General features: G+C 25.1%; 5 protein-coding genes across 10 annotated transcripts; 3 read left to right on the top strand and 2 right to left on the bottom strand.

Annotated features, from left to right (window-relative positions):
- Positions 1-359: 359 nt before the first annotated feature.
- On the bottom strand, positions 360-3,067 carry LOC132905974 (vacuolar protein sorting-associated protein 33A). 2 transcript variants are annotated; one of them, XM_060957777.1, is made up of 8 exons: positions 2,860-3,067; positions 2,438-2,634; positions 1,868-2,352; positions 1,627-1,747; positions 1,408-1,568; positions 772-1,317; positions 576-698; positions 360-479 (listed from the first exon to the last, which is right to left on the bottom strand). In XM_060957777.1, the coding sequence occupies exons 1-8, from the start codon at positions 2,962-2,964 to the stop codon at positions 391-393; spliced, it is 1,827 nt and encodes a 608-aa protein (XP_060813760.1). In that variant the 5' UTR covers positions 2,965-3,067; the 3' UTR covers positions 360-390. The 2 variants fall into 2 exon arrangements, with proteins under 2 accessions (XP_060813760.1, XP_060813770.1); XM_060957787.1 differs by lacking the exon at positions 360-479 and having other exon boundaries at positions 582-717.
- A 254-nt stretch (positions 3,068-3,321) lies between these two features.
- On the top strand, positions 3,322-9,562 carry LOC132905930 (Fanconi anemia group D2 protein). The gene is made up of 16 exons (XM_060957685.1): positions 3,322-3,559; positions 3,620-3,973; positions 4,138-4,411; positions 4,500-4,859; positions 4,941-5,301; positions 5,377-5,810; positions 6,495-6,586; positions 6,659-6,833; positions 6,898-7,155; positions 7,238-7,571; positions 7,699-8,014; positions 8,102-8,308; positions 8,451-8,748; positions 8,824-9,041; positions 9,145-9,353; positions 9,432-9,562. Exons 1-16 carry the CDS (start codon positions 3,400-3,402, stop codon positions 9,552-9,554), a joined length of 4,173 nt encoding a protein of 1,390 aa, XP_060813668.1. The 5' UTR covers positions 3,322-3,399; the 3' UTR covers positions 9,555-9,562.
- Positions 9,425-11,292, bottom strand: LOC132906015 (transport and Golgi organization protein 2 homolog). Its single transcript, XM_060957842.1, has 4 exons — positions 10,956-11,292; positions 10,552-10,801; positions 10,089-10,307; positions 9,425-10,021 (listed from the first exon to the last, which is right to left on the bottom strand). Exons 1-4 carry the CDS (start codon positions 11,095-11,097, stop codon positions 9,808-9,810), a joined length of 825 nt encoding a protein of 274 aa, XP_060813825.1. The 5' UTR covers positions 11,098-11,292; the 3' UTR covers positions 9,425-9,807.
- Positions 11,293-12,090: 798 nt separating this feature from the next.
- Positions 12,091-15,427, top strand: LOC132905984 (uncharacterized). 2 transcript variants are annotated; one of them, XM_060957799.1, is made up of 10 exons: positions 12,091-12,390; positions 12,458-12,610; positions 12,708-12,999; positions 13,071-13,123; positions 13,201-13,281; positions 13,349-13,618; positions 13,687-13,791; positions 14,357-14,425; positions 14,503-14,652; positions 14,727-15,427. In XM_060957799.1, the coding sequence occupies exons 1-10, from the start codon at positions 12,181-12,183 to the stop codon at positions 14,955-14,957; spliced, it is 1,614 nt and encodes a 537-aa protein (XP_060813782.1). In that variant the 5' UTR covers positions 12,091-12,180; the 3' UTR covers positions 14,958-15,427. The 2 variants fall into 2 exon arrangements, with proteins under 2 accessions (XP_060813782.1, XP_060813789.1); XM_060957806.1 differs by lacking the exon at positions 14,503-14,652.
- Positions 15,428-15,663: 236 nt separating this feature from the next.
- Positions 15,664-19,574, top strand: LOC132905947 (girdin-like). Of its 4 annotated transcripts, XM_060957725.1 has the most exons (12): positions 15,664-15,858; positions 16,024-16,243; positions 16,313-16,579; positions 16,769-17,231; positions 17,324-17,993; positions 18,062-18,409; positions 18,524-18,691; positions 18,752-18,796; positions 18,872-18,941; positions 19,013-19,166; positions 19,234-19,312; positions 19,386-19,574. In XM_060957725.1, exons 1-12 carry the CDS (start codon positions 15,664-15,666, stop codon positions 19,479-19,481), a joined length of 2,775 nt encoding a protein of 924 aa, XP_060813708.1. In that variant the 3' UTR covers positions 19,482-19,574. The 4 variants fall into 4 exon arrangements, with proteins under 4 accessions (XP_060813708.1, XP_060813702.1, XP_060813724.1 ...); XM_060957719.1 differs by having other exon boundaries at positions 18,752-18,941; XM_060957741.1 differs by lacking the exons at positions 19,013-19,166; positions 19,234-19,312.
- The last annotated feature ends 102 nt before the right edge of the window (positions 19,575-19,676 follow it).

Genomic DNA, 19,676 nt, shown 5'->3' with positions numbered 1-19,676 from the left:
ACTTATAAAAGCTTCATTTTTTTAAATTTGGCTTTCATATGCTGTAAAAATTTAACTTAGTCTAATGTGTAATACAAGGTTAGTTACTGCTATTTATGTATATACATATTGATATTATATACAATTATATCAAACTTATACATATGATACAAAAGTGATTTTTTTTAACTATACATATAATTTGATACATGTGAATATTGCAAAGAAACGCTTATAAAAGACTTTTGAAGGTATAAATTAATTTTATCATATCTGTACACGTATTACTCTACTTTTTTAATGAATATGCTTATTAGAAAAAAACAATTTACACATATTTTTTAAAAAATATGTATAATTATTTTGCAGTCAGCAATGTGTACGCATAAAATAACGTTCAATTTTATTAGATTATGTACTTTCTAGGTTTTCCATTAATGACATTAAAAATGTGTTTCCATTTATTAGTTTTGTAGTGCAGACAACAAATTCTACGTTTACTGAAAATAGAAATTTTTCTCAAAATATATCATACATATAAACAGAAAATCAATTGTAAAGTTTCAATAATATAATAGATTTATTGTATTACTTACAATCTTCTTGCTGAGATAGAAATCTCAGCGCAGAAATTTCTGCAAATGTACATCCTCCAATAAAGAAAACCATTACTAATTTTGGTGGTTCTGAATTAAAGTCTTCACTAGTAATAGAATTCCCTAAAAATTTAATTTATATCTATATCACCTACAATATAATTGAAATTATATTTTTTTTACATATATTCCTTACTTCTCCCAGATGACAGTATGTTATATGGTGAGCTACTAATAGTAGGGCCAGGTAATAATCCCATTACATCATTTAAACCTTGCCAACCATTTGGTTGTACAAGCTGCTCTGTCAATCGAACACTTAGTGGTGCATATATAGAATGAACATAACTAATATCCTTTGGTGTAATTTCGCTTTCATCTTCAACAGTAAGACGTAGTGCTTTTCGTAAAACTGCATACTGACGCGCAGATTGTTGTTGTTTTAATAATCCGGCTTTTTCTAAGTTTAATATAGTTGGCAAATTATGATATCCGTATGTTTGTATTATTTCTCTCTTATAGTAGTCCAATAACTTTGGCTTGAGTCCAGAATTTGTTAAGGATTGTATACAAAGAAGACGTAAAACTTTTAAAAGTGGTTGTTGTTGTATTATCATATCTTCTATAAAAGTATTTGGTTTATCTGTGTCAATACAATTCAACAATTCTTGCTCTACTTGCAATGATTCTAAAAAATTACTAGAATCTGTTACTTCTTTTATCATTTCAGCTATTGTTGTATCTAACAATGAAATAAAAATAAGTATACAAAATAAATCATACTATAATTAATGACAATTAATATTATTAAATAGAATTAAAAAAAACTTACGTTTTGCTAATGATTGCTTAGTAGCCAACATATGTGGTAATCGTGCTATAAATTGTTTAATTTCTTGCACACTTTTATCTCCATGTCTTTCATCAAACTGTGATGAAATAACTTTAGCTTTTTTACTAAGGATAGGTCCAACTCCATTAAAATTTTTGTCCCTATAATTATAAAGGCTCTGTAAAATATGAAATTATATTAAAATATAAAAATACTCACCTGATTTCTGCAAATAATTCTTCTCCAGAATTTAATATAATTTGTTCTTTTTCATTAAGAGTCATTGTTGTTGGGGAGTCTTGAGAATCATGAAATCTTCTTGCTGGTAACTGTACAGTATCTGAAATTATAATATTTGAATAAACTAAAAATAACAAATTATAATAAAATTACTTATAAGGTATTTTGTTATAAAAGATAAACTAAACTAAAGTTGAAAAGAAAGTAAAAAATACTCAACTATATTTTATCCCAAAAATTTCATCTATTAATCCCTCATAAGTTAATTGCGTAACTAGAGGTGAAAGTAAATCTACAGAGCGATCTAATAATAATAAATGTTCTATAGTAGATGACTGAACTGATGTTGTTTTATTATCCTCTTCTTCTCTATTTAATCTTTCTAATAATTCCCATACTTTGCTAGCAGCAGGTCCTCTTCCAGTAACTTTTGGAATTTTTCCATATAATCGTTGTAAACCTTGAATAGCTTGTGCAACTTGATACAAACAAGTGGGATCATTTTCTAGATGAAATTCCTTAAATGAACCACTAAGCTCCATGGAAAGAAGATCATTATCAAAAGGAAATAAGTCGCATTTAAATTCTTCTATCAATGTGAAGCTACCAAATACTCCACGATTCTGAAGCTTTTTTTGACAAAGAAGACTTTTTCTTGGTACAAAGAACAAATGAAATTCTTTGCGTGGTCTTTTCCCCTCTTCTCTACAAATTTGTTATTATGTAAGCTTCATAATATTATCTTATTGAAAATTAAATTTAAAACAAATATTTCTTATTTTATACATACCCATGAACATTTTCAGCGATTAAATCCATAAGTCCTAACTGAGGTCTAGTTATAAATATTATATTAACAATATTTGGTGGTATTGTCAAACTTCCGCCACATAAAGGATACATTTTAACAACATCATGTTCTTCAAGTAAATTATATTTCGCAACAAGACCAATTGGTCCTTCAAGAGATTGATCCCATATAATTGCCTATTATAAAATACAGGTCAAAATATTTCTAACACAATATGTTTACTGATAATGTAAACAAAATATATACGATAACTAATTATACTTTAATTGTACTTTAAGGTAAACTATGAATAAAAATAAGTTAATTGACTTTATTTATTAAACTAGTAACAACACATATTATCTAACAATAGCAATACATATTAATAAATGGTGAAAGATTGGAAAGGTTATTGTTAATACCTTTGTGCCATCACACTTTTCAAGCAAACAGAGTAACTGTTTCCTGACTTGTACTTGAATAATTCCCACATTTAGACGTCCTGTCGATAAATGTGCCGATGACATATCTTTAATCCTACAATTTGCACACAATTGTTAAACGTACACCGCCTTCTGTCACTTTTGTATCTTAAATATTGCTCTCCTCCCTTCTCTATATATACGTATGTATATACATTCGTAAATTTGTATATTAATCTTACTATAAATTTTGATCAGTGTTACCACTATTATTTTAGAATCTCTCATTTAAAAATATATAAAGATATTTTATATAAAAGTATAATATTTTGATTTCTATATATTTTTACATTTTAACGATTTCCATTGTAATAGTGTAGTTTATTAATTATCAAATTTCTTATAAGGAAAACTCGAAGTATATAGTTATTTTCAATTTGATAGTGTGCATATACACATTTAATTTTCATACTACCTCTTTATACTATAGCGCGAAAAGACATTACATATAATCGTACGCAAAAGTACAATCACTTAATTATGGATAAAAGAAAATTAAAATTTAGAGGCGGTTTACATAAAAATTTAATAGGAAGTCCAACATCTTCAAGAAGTGACATATCTCAAACTAAATCTTTAATTGAACAGTTGCCAAGAAATAATAGTACGATATTAGCCGGAAAGGTCTTCTCAACTCAAAGTAAGCTCATTGATGAAATATTTCGAAATGAAAGAAAATTATTAAATAAAATATTTACAGGTCAAAACAAATTGTCAGATGAGGATATTTTTTCAAGTAAATCACGTAAGGTAGAAGTAAGAAATGGAGAATCATTATCACGTAAACGCAAATTGTCAAGTCTTACTTCGTCAAACTATAACAGTGACGATGATTTAGGTTTCCCTTTGGCAGAATCTACAGTTTTAAAGAAAAAACGAGATGATTCTGACACTATATCAGATAAATGTGAAAATAGTAATCGCAGAAGTTCATCAAATTTATCAATAATTACAGAGAAAGATGTTAATGCGGTTTCTATTACAAAGTGTAAATTTCTTGAGTTTTTACATGACTCAGGCATTAAGATAAATCCAGTTGTTCCACATGTACTTTGTAAGTATATTAATTATCTAAAGCTTAAATTATATGATGGATATTTTGTATATTGTTGTATATAAATTTCAAAGTATATTTGATAGTATAGTACATAGCATATTTAAAAGTATATTCGATTAATGTTATAATATAAATACATTGTATTCATTAAATTATTATAGGTAAAGATGTCATAATGGTACAAAGGAAAATGAAAGAATTATTAAATTCAAAAAAATATAAAAAAGATGAGTTAATTACCCCAATGGAAAATTATTTTGAAAATGAAGAAAATTTAAAAAATGCTTTAAGCGATATGGAATTACTTATTGATGGTGAAGTGTCAAATGTGTTACATAGTTCATCTCTTATAAAAATTCTGTTACAAGTTTCAGAACTACATCCAGAAATATATAGCAGTCTTTTGTCTAGACTCAATGAAGCTATACTTATAGCGTATGTTTTCTATTGTTATAATAGTTTCTTATAGTTTTCCACAAATTTTGAATATATTTTTATAATTCTTTTAAACATATTTTTTTAGTGATTCCATTGAATCAGTATCTTGGGCTCTTCCATTATTGCAACAATTTCGCTTCTTGGATGTTGTAATTAATTCTGATGCTTTGGTCAACAATTTAGAACAACTTCTAGAATCATGTCCTTTATGGTTTCAGAGTGAATTAATTATGCTTTTACCTGACATTATATCTGACAAACAACATCAAGCTATTGCTGAAATTTTGAATAAAATTCTAGAAGATAATTCTGAATTAATAAATTTAATATTATATTGTATGGGCAACTTAAATCTTGGAAAAGAATATTTAGATGAATACAAGGAAAAAACATTAAATTTGTTGAAAACAAATGTTAAAGTAAACGCAATATCAGCTATTATAAAGTATGTTTTATTAGTCAGAAAGTAGAGTATGGAAATACAATTACATGTACAATTTTTATCTATTTTCTCATTCTTCTACAGGTTTGTTTTAGAAGATTGTACAAATACAGAAATTTTTGAAAAGACATTAAAGGTATTACGCAATACTGATATACAACCTCTTGTTGGAGAAAAGATTGAAGAGTGTTATCAAAGTCAATTAAATATTGTGAATACATTAAAAATAAGTATGCTTCTTTCAAAAAATATAGTAAATGCAACTATAACAGTTATAAAAGATATTACTAAAGATCCAAAACCATTAGATATCATTCTTTTGCTTCTTATATCTTTAACAACAGAAGTGAAGAGAAAAATTATTGAAGCTATATTTAAACAACATATACGATCTGGGTTTTATAGAACAAGCTTATTAAATTTATTATATAGTGATTATAAACAAGTTCGTACAGCATAATACAATGTTAAGATATTCTCTTTGTTAAAACTTTAATGTAATTAAGATATTTTTTTATAGGTTGTCCAAGAACTGCAACCTATTGCTTTACAAATATCTAGCAATTTATTAAAAACAGATGAACGTGTATTTATTGACTTCTCTATTGATTGGTTGCGTTTACAATTTAAATGTCACAAAGAGAATGCGTTCAAACAACGAGAGATTCTAGAAAGAATTATATTCCTTATGGGTGATTGCAATCAAACAGTTAAAAATAGTCTGGCGTTTCTGTGTAAAATGGTAGAAAAAGAAGAAGACAGACAATGTCTAACGCCACATTGCAATCATCTTCGTATTTTACTTGAGAAAATGGATAACTTGAATTTAAAAGAAGTTGGTACATTGAATGACTTATTGCAACATTTATGTACAAGCTCTAATGTTATAGCTGATTCACTACGTGATGACTTATTCATACTACTGCAAAAACAACTATCTAATTTTAAACCATTGTATGTATTAACATTACGAAAAACAACGTGAAAAAAATCACCAATTCTGAAATCTGTTGTCAAAGTATGATTCCGAAACTCGCTTTTTCGAGTTCCTTAATTTTGAAATAAATTTCGATTGATCTTATGATCTTGAAATAATCTAATACTACCTATGATTTCAGAGTTTTAGAGTTCAAAGTTCGATGGTTTAAAGCAGATTTTTTCAATGTCTTTTGTATAACTAATCTTATGATCTTAGAAAGAAATAAAATAGGTACCATAGTTCGAGAATCATAAGTTACATGCAATCATAAGTTACAGTTGCATACAATCCTATGGCTTTGGCTGAACTATCTTATCTTAATATGTAGTCCACATTTGCTGCTACGTACTCCAAATGACTCGTAGTGTATCACATTTTACTTTTATAATAATTGTTTCTCCAATTTAGTGTACGTTATCATTATTACAAAGTGAATTTGCATTTATTTCCTTGTTTTTAATTCTTTCATCAAATATTGAATAATGCTTCTAATATCTCTAGAATCAATGAATACATAATTTATAAAAATTTTGCTTTGACAGTAAGTTCCAAATTGGTTATTCTTTTCCCAATATATTCTAAGTAATGTGTAGAATGCTTTTAGTGAGAAGAAAAACATTTTCTGATATTGATTTTATTTTTAAATGATTATATTTTAGCACGAAATGCAAAGGTGTTTTAGGAGCAGTAATGGCAATAAAACATTTAATGCAAAAGACAGAGAAGTCTGATGCAGCGTATAATTTATTTGGTAAGCACCATGAACTACCATTATAAAATTTTATATCTAAGTCATAAAGATACTAAGACTTTAATTTTATAGAGACAGTATTAAATAATGTGAAGAAATGTTCACGATCACAAGCTCTGTTTTATGATCAATTGACTTGTATCATTTTACAAACTCAAAATATTAATACAGAATTTATAAAAAGACTCACAGATTATATTGAAGAAGAATTTGTTATTACAAATATGATTGATAAGTCAAGTTATAGGTATATAATATTTTATAATCTTTAATATAATATTCACTTATCTTATAATCTTGTGTATATTTAGAGGAAATTTAATTCCTAAATTTGGATTGAATAAAGCTGAAGATGAGCCAGAAAACTGCATTTTAACTTTTGAAGACAAAAAATATGGTGCAATTGTACCAATTTCTTTCAAACTTCTCAGAACTTGTTGTATTAAACTTAGTGAAAATGAAAATCTAGATGCTATAGATTCTCTTTTAGGATGTGCAATATTAATGCCAACAGATTTTGATATAGCAGAAAATTCAGTAATCGATTTAATAATATGTTGCATTAATTGGTAAGTTAAAAATTAAATAAGTAAATAGAAATATAATATTAATTTTAAATAAATGGACTACAAAATTTTTATTTTTTTGTAGGTTTCGTGAAGTGATTAGTGGTTTTGTTACACAAAAAGATTCTTTGTTACAGAAGCAAGTATTACAACGATTAGACAATTTGATAGATTTACAAAGTGAATTGAGCACATTGTTCTCTTTGTGTGACACAAAATATCAACCACCTCCATGTTATTTTCATCAGTTTCCTTTACCGCCATTTGTAAGAATAGATAAAAAAGTTGGAAAAAAAGGAAAAAAAGAGAAAAAGAAGTTCAAAGAAAAATCTATTAGTATAAATGAAATTAAAGACTGGGAATTGGGTTCTTTAATATGTTCCAAAAATCCAACATATTTTAGAAAATTCGATGCATCGGTATATACATTTTAATATTAAATAATTAGTATTGGCGAAAAGCACTTTTTTATTTATATTTATATACATTAAATATTATTTACGTTTGCGTTATACTTATTTTTATAATTAGCATAATATTTCATAGATAGTACATCTATTAGATATAAAGATGGACATGGATACAACACAATCTGTGGGACACAGTATATCTATAAAACAAGTATGTTTTATTGTTAAAGAACTCCTAGGAATCTTTGAGCATGACAGTAATGAGAAATTTGTAAAGGATTTAATTAAATTATTACCAAAAATTTGTGCAAAATTACGAGATATTGTAGACATTTTGAGAGAAGAAAATGAAGCTCAAAGCAGAGAAGCTGTTCGATTATTGTTATGTCTTCTAACAAAAATTTTTAATTGGAAAGGATTTGAAAGTGTTACTTATAATATATTATTACGAGGTATGACACTTATATATAGTATATTTATACATAATAATCATATTGTAATTTATAATATATTTTAATAATTTCTACATATTTGTTTAGAGGGTTTACGAATTTTAGCAAGTCAAGTTGATGAAAGCAATATTACATTAAGATCGTGCAAAGAACTTGTTACAGAATGTTGCAAATATTTTGAGTCTTTATCCGATATTATTACACAAATATCATTATCAATTTCATTAATCAATGTATGTCAATCATTAATGAAACATTCTGAATCTTATACTAAGGAAAATAAAGAAAAGTATGGTGAGGAATATTATGTATAATATGTTTGCATAATATATATTGCATATTATGCAATTCATAACTTATTAAATATTAATTTTACATCTAAAACATATTTAATCATTATAGTGTTCAGAATAACCATTGATGCTATCATTTTTAGCAAAAATGGCATTTGGATTTTTATGCCTTCAGTGGCCGGAAGACAATCATTCCAGTACTCAATATAAATCAACTGTAATTGAATTGTTAAATAGTTGGATTAATAATGAATCGCTACCATTAGAAACAGTAACTTCAATTTTGGATTGGTTACCAGATGAAACTTCAGAATTGGAAAAGCCACAGGATAGACTAAGTAGAATACCTTCCATATCAAGAAGTAGCTTTCATTTTTTATTTAAAAAAATGTTCGATGGTTTAATTAATGGTATAAAAACAGCGTTGCAAATGGCTGATAGGTATGTATCATGTACTTAATAAAAATTGTTTTACATGAAATGAATATTTTATAAGTTTACATGTTTTTTTATCAGAGATCCTAAAAGGATAAGTGTATGGTATGAAGTTGCGAAAAACGTGCAGAAGTTAGTTCAAATATGTAAAACATTAACAACAAAAAATAATTTATTGATATTCCTAAAACATATGCCTATATTATTGAAATCTTTTTTAAACCTTGGAATGCCAGTTCTAGAACATAATTTAAAATATCAAACAGAAGAAGTAACAAAAATATTGAAGATGATGCAAGGTATAAATTTTAAGTTATCCAATAAATAGAATAAAGTAATAAATAGCTAAAAAGATATTAATAGTAAAAAAGTAATGCAAATTATACATAAAATTTGTTTTAGGAGGCACACGATATTTACATACAATATGTTGTGATAGTGCAGAAAAGAAAGATCTTACATTATCAAAATATATTCCTGCAGCAAAATCTATATTAGAAAGATTAATATACAGTGTAAAGGGAATGTTAGTTCTTAACAATAGTCCTACTGCTTTTTGGATGGGTAATCTTGTTAACAAAAACTTAGAAGGTCAAGAAATTTTTTCTCAGGTTTGTATTTTTTGAAATATATAATCTTTTAATGTATCATGTTTTGATTGTATTTTATATACTTACTGATATTTTTAGAATTTATCATCAGAAGAAAGTTCTGTACAAAATTCTAATATAGCTGATGATGCAACTAATGTATCGTCAGATATATTAGAAAGCGATTCGAGTGATGACCTTGTTGATGAAAATGTGCCATAATATTTTTTATACAGAAGATTTAAAAAAATAACTGTACTAAACCTAAATAGTATAAAACAACATATTTTTATAATAACAAATTTATATTATAATACTTCTTTGTGTACTTTGTACATGTACTTTCATACACGTCCAAAGAATTATGTATTTACATTTAACATTATATCAAATGTTATAAACTAATAATATAATTATTAATTAAGTAAAAGATTAACTATATAAATATCGTTTACAATTATTTTTATTATCACTGTCAATTTTTATCTATTAATTTGTTACTAAATATTTGACGTTTCCATGTTAAATTCGGCATAAGTGTTTCTTCAACAAATGTTAGTTCATTGTTTCCATTAACCAACAAAATAGAATGAGTTCGTGTACGATATCCATTAGCTGATACAAAGATTGAGCTGAGTTCCTTATATCTTTTTGAACAATGTTTTTGCAATTCAGGATCTGGCAAATATCTGGAAATTAAAAGAATAATGTGTTAATAACAACATAAACTATAATTTTTTAAAAAATTATGCATACCTTTCTTTTGATTTCAAAAATTTCAGAAGTTCTTCAATCAAAGTCATTTGTCTTGATACCTTAATATCCTTAACAATATTTTTGAAAATTTCTTTTCCTGCTTCAACTTTTTTATATGGAATATCAAGACCACTATTACCAAAACCTAAGATATTGTCTTGACTTGAATTAGGTCCTGTTGAATTATGAGAACTGCTCAGATACTTAACATCTGCATTCCTAAATGAATTAAAATATATATTAAAATTTTAATTAATTTATATATTAATTAAAGAAAATTTATATTATTAAAAAATATATATATATAAATTTATATAAATATATATATTGTTTAAGTATATAATATATTTTATATATTAAGTATATATATATATATATATATATATATATATATATATATATATTATACTTTGATTATTAAGATTTTTTTGGTTATAAAAATATTATAAATTTATTCACATACTGTAAATCTATTAAAACCAAAATAAAAGGATTATATATTTGATTTTCATTATTCTTCTTGTATAATTTGTCTAAATATGAAACTGCAGATTCATTTGTTGTAACAAAATTAGGCACTAAAAATCCTCGTCCTTGTTTTGGTATATTAGTTGAACTTGCTTCATCAGATAAATTTAAAACAACACCAGCTTTTCCTGTTAATGACATTGCTAGCCAAGTCCCACCTTCTTTTCCAGGCTCCATATCAGTACCTAATAAAATATAAATTGTAATGATTTCTAATTTGGAATTAATTATTCAATAATATATTAAGATAAACATTTTGTACAATATATACATATATGTTACTATACATATATAAACTTAGCATGTAATTAATTTCAAATGTACATAGCTTTAACTTACCTCCTAAACATAATGGATGGTGTTCCCAATAATGAGCTGGTGATGTTGGACGTTTAAAATCTTCATCTCGGTTTGAGACCAAAATCAATCGATATGACTCACAATCAGCATCAGGATTACGATAAATAAATAAAATACACATAGTTGTAACAAATTACTTAAATACTCCAGAGCAATATCTGCTTATATCACAGGCTTTTGTTTTACACCTCTTTTATTGTATGTCATTGATAAGATTAAACACTTTTTAATCATAAATTAAGATAATGTTCTGTTCATTGATAACTGGAGATAAGCTAGTAAAATATCAACATACATTTGCATGAAGCATGAAATTACATTTTACAATTTATAAATGTAATTTTTTGAAATAAAAGGTAAAATTATGAAAAAGGTAAAGTAATGCTCATAATTTTAATTATATTTATATACAGTTTTGCCTCTAAATAAACAACACACTCGGGTCAGATTAATTGCGTATTAAGAGTCAAATATGCTATTCTGTTTGATTTTGTTCTTGAATGGGACAAAGAAGAACACGGAAAACGAGCGAGAGGCTTGACATAGTGGCAAATAATATTATGTTATTAACACAAATAGTGACATAGTGACATAGTGATTGGTCGAATAACATATAAGACGTCAGGATCGCTAATACTAAAATGAGAAAGCATTATATATATTGTATTCATCTTTTACTAAACGCTGTCATTGTTCATTCAACCACAAAAATTTATGGATCCTCGTTTTCACAAACCTCTTACTCCTTCACCGATCTCTCATTCTGTCGACAAGTTCAAATAAAGGAGAGGGGATAGAGGATTACTTATTTCGAGTCAGAAACCAGTTGCTTATTTCGAAGAAGAACTATACTATGTAATAATAATTTCTGCACTTTAAAAATCTAAGCAGATGTATGTCTATTTTATAACATTGATAAAACCGAAAGATGTTTATTAATATTACCTATTAGTAACTCTGATGTCAACTTACAAAATAAAATATTTTATTATATAACTACATAGGTTTTATTGATCACCACTTATGTTACTTTGCATTTTGTTTCTTAATAGTTACTATAGTACATAAATAAAAACAATCAAATAAATAATACAATTTATTTTATATTATATTATATTTTTAAAAAGAATTTTAGATTTAGATCCGTTAACAGTAATAATAATTAATGTTACTGATTTTTTGAGCAAAAAGAAAAAAAGTAAATATGTCTTATGTAGAACATGGACCTCGAATTTTTTTAGCTAGTAAACATAACTCAGGAACACCTTTGATGTATGGTGACTATGTTTTACCGAAGAAACGTTTAGAAGGTCGATTAAAATTACATGATTCTTGTTCAGATATCAGAGCATGGAGTCCAAATTCTTTAGAAAATTCACGTTACTTTCGTGAACTTAATGAACATGACTCATCAGTATGTATTCAATTAAACAAAATATTCATATCAAAGAAAAACATTCTCACTATGTATTTTCTTGCAGATGGGAAAAATAATACCATTTAATGTAATTATTGATAATATTATTCAACTCAATCCGAAAGCACAAAATGAACTTCTGATAGTTAAAAAAGAACTTAAAAAATATAAAACTCTTAAACTTACCACTAAACAAGAAGAACAGTTACAAAATTTAGTAAGTTTTTAAACAATTTACTTTGTATATTACTCTTTTATATAATAACTTAAAATTAAAGTTAAAAGTAACTTAATAATGTCATATTATTTTTTAGGATAACATTTCAAAAATAAAAGAATTACCACAGAAAAACAATTATACAACTGGAGTTCTAAAAGGTGCATTTTTCAATATCAGTAAATCGAGTCCTATAATTCAATCAAATTTATTATCAATCCATAAACCTTGTAAAAGAAATTCACAGTCTAACACAAGAAATGTATCAGCTATAACAAACCAATATAATCAATTATATTCTTATTCTTTAACTATGTTTGATCCATCTTTGAAAAATTATAATTTAATACCATCATGTAGGTCTACTGTAAGATCACTTCCTTCTGCAGGTAAAATGAGACAAAAAAGTATTAAAAAATTTTTTGCTTTCTAAATTCTTATTTGTACCTTAATTTTGTAGATTACAATAAAAACACAGCATCTTGGATAGAATATATTGATGTAGCTGTACAAGTAGTATCATTATATCATAATCAATCTATTAGTACTATAATTAAAATTACTTAAATAAATGTAATATTTACTTACAGGTAAACACAGAAACACATGATATAGAAATACAAATTGATGATGAAGTTGATAAATATCTAAACAAAATTATAACAATATCTGTATGAAAATAATTGTGCTTTTTGTCATTTAAACAATATATTTTTATATAAATATTATTCTATCTAGGCAATGTCACAAACGTCATTCACATCAAAATTCAGTAATGAAGATAACAGTGCAGATCTAGACAAAAATAGTTCACAAACAAATAATCACAAGGAACAAAGTTTTGAATGTGATGCTTCTTGCAGTAATAGTTCACAAGATATTGAAAGTCTAATAGAGTCTGACACTGAAATGGGAACAGAATCTGATTTTGATCTACATAATAGCGTTCATAAAGGGATTATCATCCAGAAAGATTCTGAAATTATTGTTTTGAAAAATGAACTCTGTGTATGATATATCAACTTAATAATTTATATAGCTATATTATAATTTATACAATTGTATTTAATTTCTAGGTAAGGGATGCTGAGTTAGAAGAATTACATGATATGAATAAACACTTGGAGATTTTACTAAAAGAAAAAGAAAGTTGCATATGTACTCAACAAGGAAATCTCAAAGCAAGTATATAAAATACAATTTTGTAGAATAATACTAAAGTATGTTGTATGACAAAATTGAAGTCAATTAATATCTAATAATAGTAGTAATTCATTTTCAGTCTCCTGGTCAAAAAGAATTTGGTTCACAATTATTTTCCCTGTTTCCTTGCGTTCTCACTTATTTATTTACACATACATCCACTCACTCAGACGCACAATTTTATTTTACTCTATCACATATTTACTTTCTATCATCTATTTAATTATTAATTATTATTATATGTCTATTTTCTGTTATCTATTGCACAAATCTTTACCTACTTACCTCTTCACTCTTTTCTTTTTTTCTTTCCCAATTTCTTCACCAAGTTGACAACCCTATCTTTTCCTCTTTTGTTGGCTATTTCTCCTATACCAAACCTGCTTTCTAATTTCACTCTTTTTTCATGTGCTCTAAATTTCCATATTTGTCCCCACAAAGGTTACATTTCTTTCTTTCACTCTCTTACCAATAGATATTCCACCTCTCCATCAATCCGCATCTCACTAGTGCCAGTAATAATACTTGATAATAATTATGCAGATGTTACATGAGAAACTATATAAATTGGATCATGAACGTAATTGTGAAGTAGAAGATTTGAAAAAGAAGGTAATATGTTTATATATTATTTTATATATTATCTTTATATTATTCCACTTTGAAAATTTTATCTTTTCTTTTTCTAGCTCTATAGTTATAAATATTTAATGGAACAACTCAAACAAGACTTAAATGAGAAATGTGAAAGTTGTTATTTATATTCTGAAGAAATTGAAAAACTTCAATTGTATGTCAAAGAAACAACAACATTACGATTAGAAAAAGAGTTACTCTTAGTTAGTTATCACACATATCTAATATCAAGGATTAATTTTCAAATAAAAAATTATATATTCTTACTGTATTGCAGAAAAAGATACAAGAAATGGAACAACTAGTAGAAAAAGCAGAAAAATATAATATAATACTAGATCAATTAAAGAATGTCTTAGAAGAAAGAGATGAACTTAAAAAACAAAATTATGAACAGAATTGTATATTAACAAATCAAGAAGAAAAGCTAAATCAACTGTTAAAAGTGATCAAAGAACTGTCTATTCCATATAATGAACAAGTACACCATTTTTATTATATTTATTAAATACTTTATTCACACATAATTATATACATTTACACGATTATGAATAATTATAATGTCAATTACGTTAGATGGAGACAAAGAATATGTTAGAAGTTTTAAAAACTGAAATCCAAGATAAAGATATTAAAATTGCTCAATATAAAGAGCAATTGGTTTCTATGAAACAAGAAATTAGTGATTTTTTCAATAAGTTAAAATATGTCTTAAATAATTTGGAAGAGCTTAATGGCGTTTGTGAAGAAATTTGTAATTGTTCAAAATGTAGCTTGGATATTGGTGAAGAAGCAAATAATATACTGTATAATATAAACATCATTATAACAAGATTTCAAAGTTATAAAATAGAAAGTCAAAATCTCTTACAACAAATTGGAGATCTAAAGCATTATATGGAAAATGATAAACTAGAAACTTTCTCTGATCAAAATTTAAAATATATGATTTGTGAAAAACTTTCTTGTGATTCTGAAGTGAATTCAAAAAATACAAGTAATGCTGTTATTTAAAACATACATAATAATATATAGTGCATTATATACCTATATATATATATATATATATGTGAGTCACATATCACACATTTTATATATTATAAGTGAAATCAATATTATATGGTTTATATAATATCATAATAATATCATGTATTATCATATAATATTTATATAATATATAATATGTGCAATACATATGTAATATATAATATATTATGTATAATTATACATATGTATATGTATGTAAATATTTTGTATATATAGTTGAAGACAGTGTAGTTGCATTCAATGTAAAGCAAGATATGACTAATTCAAATGAAATAGAATTTGACGATATTTCTAACGCAGCTAATAATAAAAATTTATTAAGTGAAATAGCAAATAATTTAGATTCTTGTGGATTTCAAAAGGTAATACATGTCATTGACCCAATCTTTTACTTAAAAAAAATAACAACCTATTATAATATTTTAATTTTATTTTAATTTTATTTTAATTTAATTTTAATTTAACATTATAATTTTATTTTAATGCCATATTATAATTTGTTGAAAACAAATAATGACATTTAATAGGAATATCACAATTATACCATTAAATTAAGTAGAAAAGATGTCATAGATAATATAGAAAAGGAAATCATTGAATATTTTACACATTTTTTAATTAAATTACGTTCTCTTACACAAAAGTTAAAAATATATGTAGAAATCGAACGCCCTGTCATGATTAAACAAACTTATTATTTTTATGAAATTCTGAAAGATACACAATCAGCTATCAATGTTTCTCAAGGTAATTTAAACTTTTGGTTTGCGTTTTTACACATGTATATGTATATCAGCATATTAATTTTTTTGCTAGATATAACTTTGAAGAAACAACTAATTTCTGAATTATATAATCAGCATAAAAAAGAAAATAAAAAATATGACTCTTGTATTAAACAGCTTCCTAATGATTTATTGCACGTACAAAATAAGATAAATGAATTTATTGAAAACATTTTATATCAGTTATTAAATGAAATATTACATACAGAGGAAACATATTTATATGATGAAAAAATTAGTAAAGCGATCGAAATACATTTGAAATCTTGTATCAATAAAATAAATACAGCTCTGCAAGGTAATTTTTAAATGTTTAAATTCCATTGTATTATAATTTCAGTTATATTTTATGTATAAAATTATATATTTGTAGTATTTTAATTATTTACTAATACCAGTATTTCTAAATGATTAATTCCTTCCACGATTATAATAAATATTAATTATATATACAGTATTGCTTTTTTACATGAAAAATTATGTTAAGGTGCTGGAGATCAACAGGTACAGATAACTGAAACAATAGAAGAACAACAGAAGGAATTAAAAAGAAAAAATTTAGAAATAGCTCAATTGAAAGAAGCAGTGCAACAGCAAAGAGGAGAAGGTATTAGTTTAAATGAAGAAAATATAAAAATTAAAGAACAGCTATCAAAAATAACTACAGCACTTAATAAAAAGGACGATCATGTATTGAAGTTAGAACAACAACTTGAGATACATAAAAGTGAATTATTTATATATAATAAAAATTGTAATGCATTAAAAAACGAAAACAAGAATTTAGAAAATATAACAAATAGATTATCAAAAGAATGTCGAGAGAGTAAGAAACAATTAACAATAAAAACTAAACAAATTAAAAATTTATCAGAGGAAGTTCGTGAACTTCTTGAAACTAAAAACCTAAACACTACTTTAGAAAATAAGATTAAAGAAATAGAGAAAAGGTAATGCTTCTATTTGTTTTATAAAAAAAAGAAATATTTTTTATATTAATTATTATTTTATATCATCTTTTAATTACTAACATCTTTTGCAGATTGAGTGATTTACAATTTGAAAATTATGAATTAGAAAAGAATATTATTCAATCCAATATGATCATTTCCACAAAAGAAGAAGCTATAACTACCTTGAAAAATAAAATTGATGCAAGTAATAATATTTTGTCACAAAAAATTGGTGAATACAAAAATGCAATGGAACAAAAACATCATGAAGTTATAAAATTGGAAGATGAAAATATATTATTAAATGGAAAGCTGAAAGATGTTGAACATAAACTTATAGAAATGAATCTAATAATTGTATCCCTAACTGAACAAAATGATAAAATTAATATTATATATACAATGCAAGAGGATCTTGCAAAATTGGATAAATATGAAAAAAAATTAAAAGTTGAACTCAGTAATTTAAGAACACAACTTATAAATGATCAAAATAGTAACAAAAAACTTGATAATAGCTTAGACATATATCTACATGAAAATGAAATATTAGAAAAAAATGTGGAATATTGGAAAAATGAAAACTCTGAATTATTAATTAGACTGCATGATGAAGTAATGGAAGAAAATCTAAAAAGCAAATTATATACTCTTTCCAATCAAATATATGAAAGGCTATTAAGTCTTCAAAATCTATCTAATTTAGAAAAAGATTCATCGAATAGTAAATTTATTAAAAAATTACATGATCAGTACATAGTTAGTAGTTTTTGAGATATGTTTTATTTCTTATTAACTATGTATTAATATATTTATTTTATTTTTAGATTCAGCAAGATGAAATAATAGAGTTAACTGTAAATAATAGAATAAAAAATTTCAAACTAGAATATAAAGATCAAAAACGAGAAGTAAAAGAAACTGAAACAGAAAAAATCGATGTACAATTATCGAATAATGTAAATATAAAAGAAGTACCTGAAAATAATTGTATAACATTTGAGCGATCCAATTCTCCAAATAATTTATTGATGAGGTATAAGATGGAACATTCGAAAAGTGAACATGATGAAAACCAAAATGAAATAATGAATAGAGATTGTGAAATAAAACATTCTAAAGAAATTATTAAACATTTAGTACAAGAAAATGCTGAGCTTCGTGCTATCCTTAAAGTAGCTATTACTTAATATTATTATAGCAAGTATATTATTTCTATTAGTACATTATGCTCAACTATTTTATATTAGATGATACTTTTACTTTAATACTTTTACAATGTTACATAGTCTCAGATGGAAGAATATCAAGACAAAATAATATTAATGAAAAAAAACTATGACAGTAGTTTAAATGCAGTTTGTGAAAGGCACAAAGCAAACGTTGAAATTTTGCAAAAACAATTTGAAGATGATATGAAGAGTGAAAAAATATTTGACTCAGAAAATTGGTTATTAGTATGTAACTGTACATTCATGTAATGAAACATTTAATTGAGGATAATTACATGCTTTTAGTCATTGAATATGAAAGAATTAATGGAACTACATGAACAGATAACTGTAATTATAAACAACAGCTCTGATGTAATTCATATGGAAAACGAAAATCAATGTTTATATGATAATGCTCAGCAGGAATTTTATGCAACACTAAATGAAGTGGAGAAAAAATTCCAATTTCTACCCACAAATGTACATAAAGAAGGTAATACAAATAATATTTAAAATAAGTAATAAATAATATAGTTCCATTGATATATTCATTTTAATTTAAAGAATCAATGTACAAAAGAATAATATCATCGATTTCGAAAGAAAGAAATTCACACATACAAAATCAATGGCAATTTATGCCATTTTTGGGTGATACTCAAAAGTATCGAACTTCACAAACACAAGATTATAAATCAAATTTGGGACATAACTTTGGGTAAATTGTTAAATATATCACCCTGCATTAAATATCATTAAACTATACCATAAAAATTATGTTATAGGTACCAAAATGGTGAAGAAAAATCTCCAGAATTAGAAAACAAATCTAAGAAAGACAAACAAATTGAAAAAGATATCACTGTATATTTATTCTCTTAAATTTGTTTTTCTTTAGTTATATTTATTTTATTCTAATACATACTTTTATTTTCAGTTTGATCAACAAAGATGGAATTTTATTAATCAGTGTAGTGCATACCATAAATTGAGCAATATATATGAATATACTACAACATTTCCTACAGATTAATATTATTGAAGTCTTTCAAGATAAATTTCTTTAATTTAAAAAAAAAAATTCGTTCTTTTACTTAAATAATAAATTTGTAAAGATTTTTTATAAGATGTTTATTCTGAATTTTAACATTGTAATGACTTCCTTACTGTAATTTATTATCTTATAAATTATGTAATTAATGATATACATCTAAGCTAAACACGTAAC

Source organism: Bombus pascuorum, chromosome 1 (assembly GCF_905332965.1).
Source record: "Bombus pascuorum chromosome 1, iyBomPasc1.1, whole genome shotgun sequence".
Lineage (NCBI taxonomy): Eukaryota > Metazoa > Arthropoda > Insecta > Hymenoptera > Apidae > Bombus > Bombus pascuorum.
Note: the sequence above shows the minus strand (reverse complement) of the source record. Positions and strands in the feature narration are given on the sequence as shown.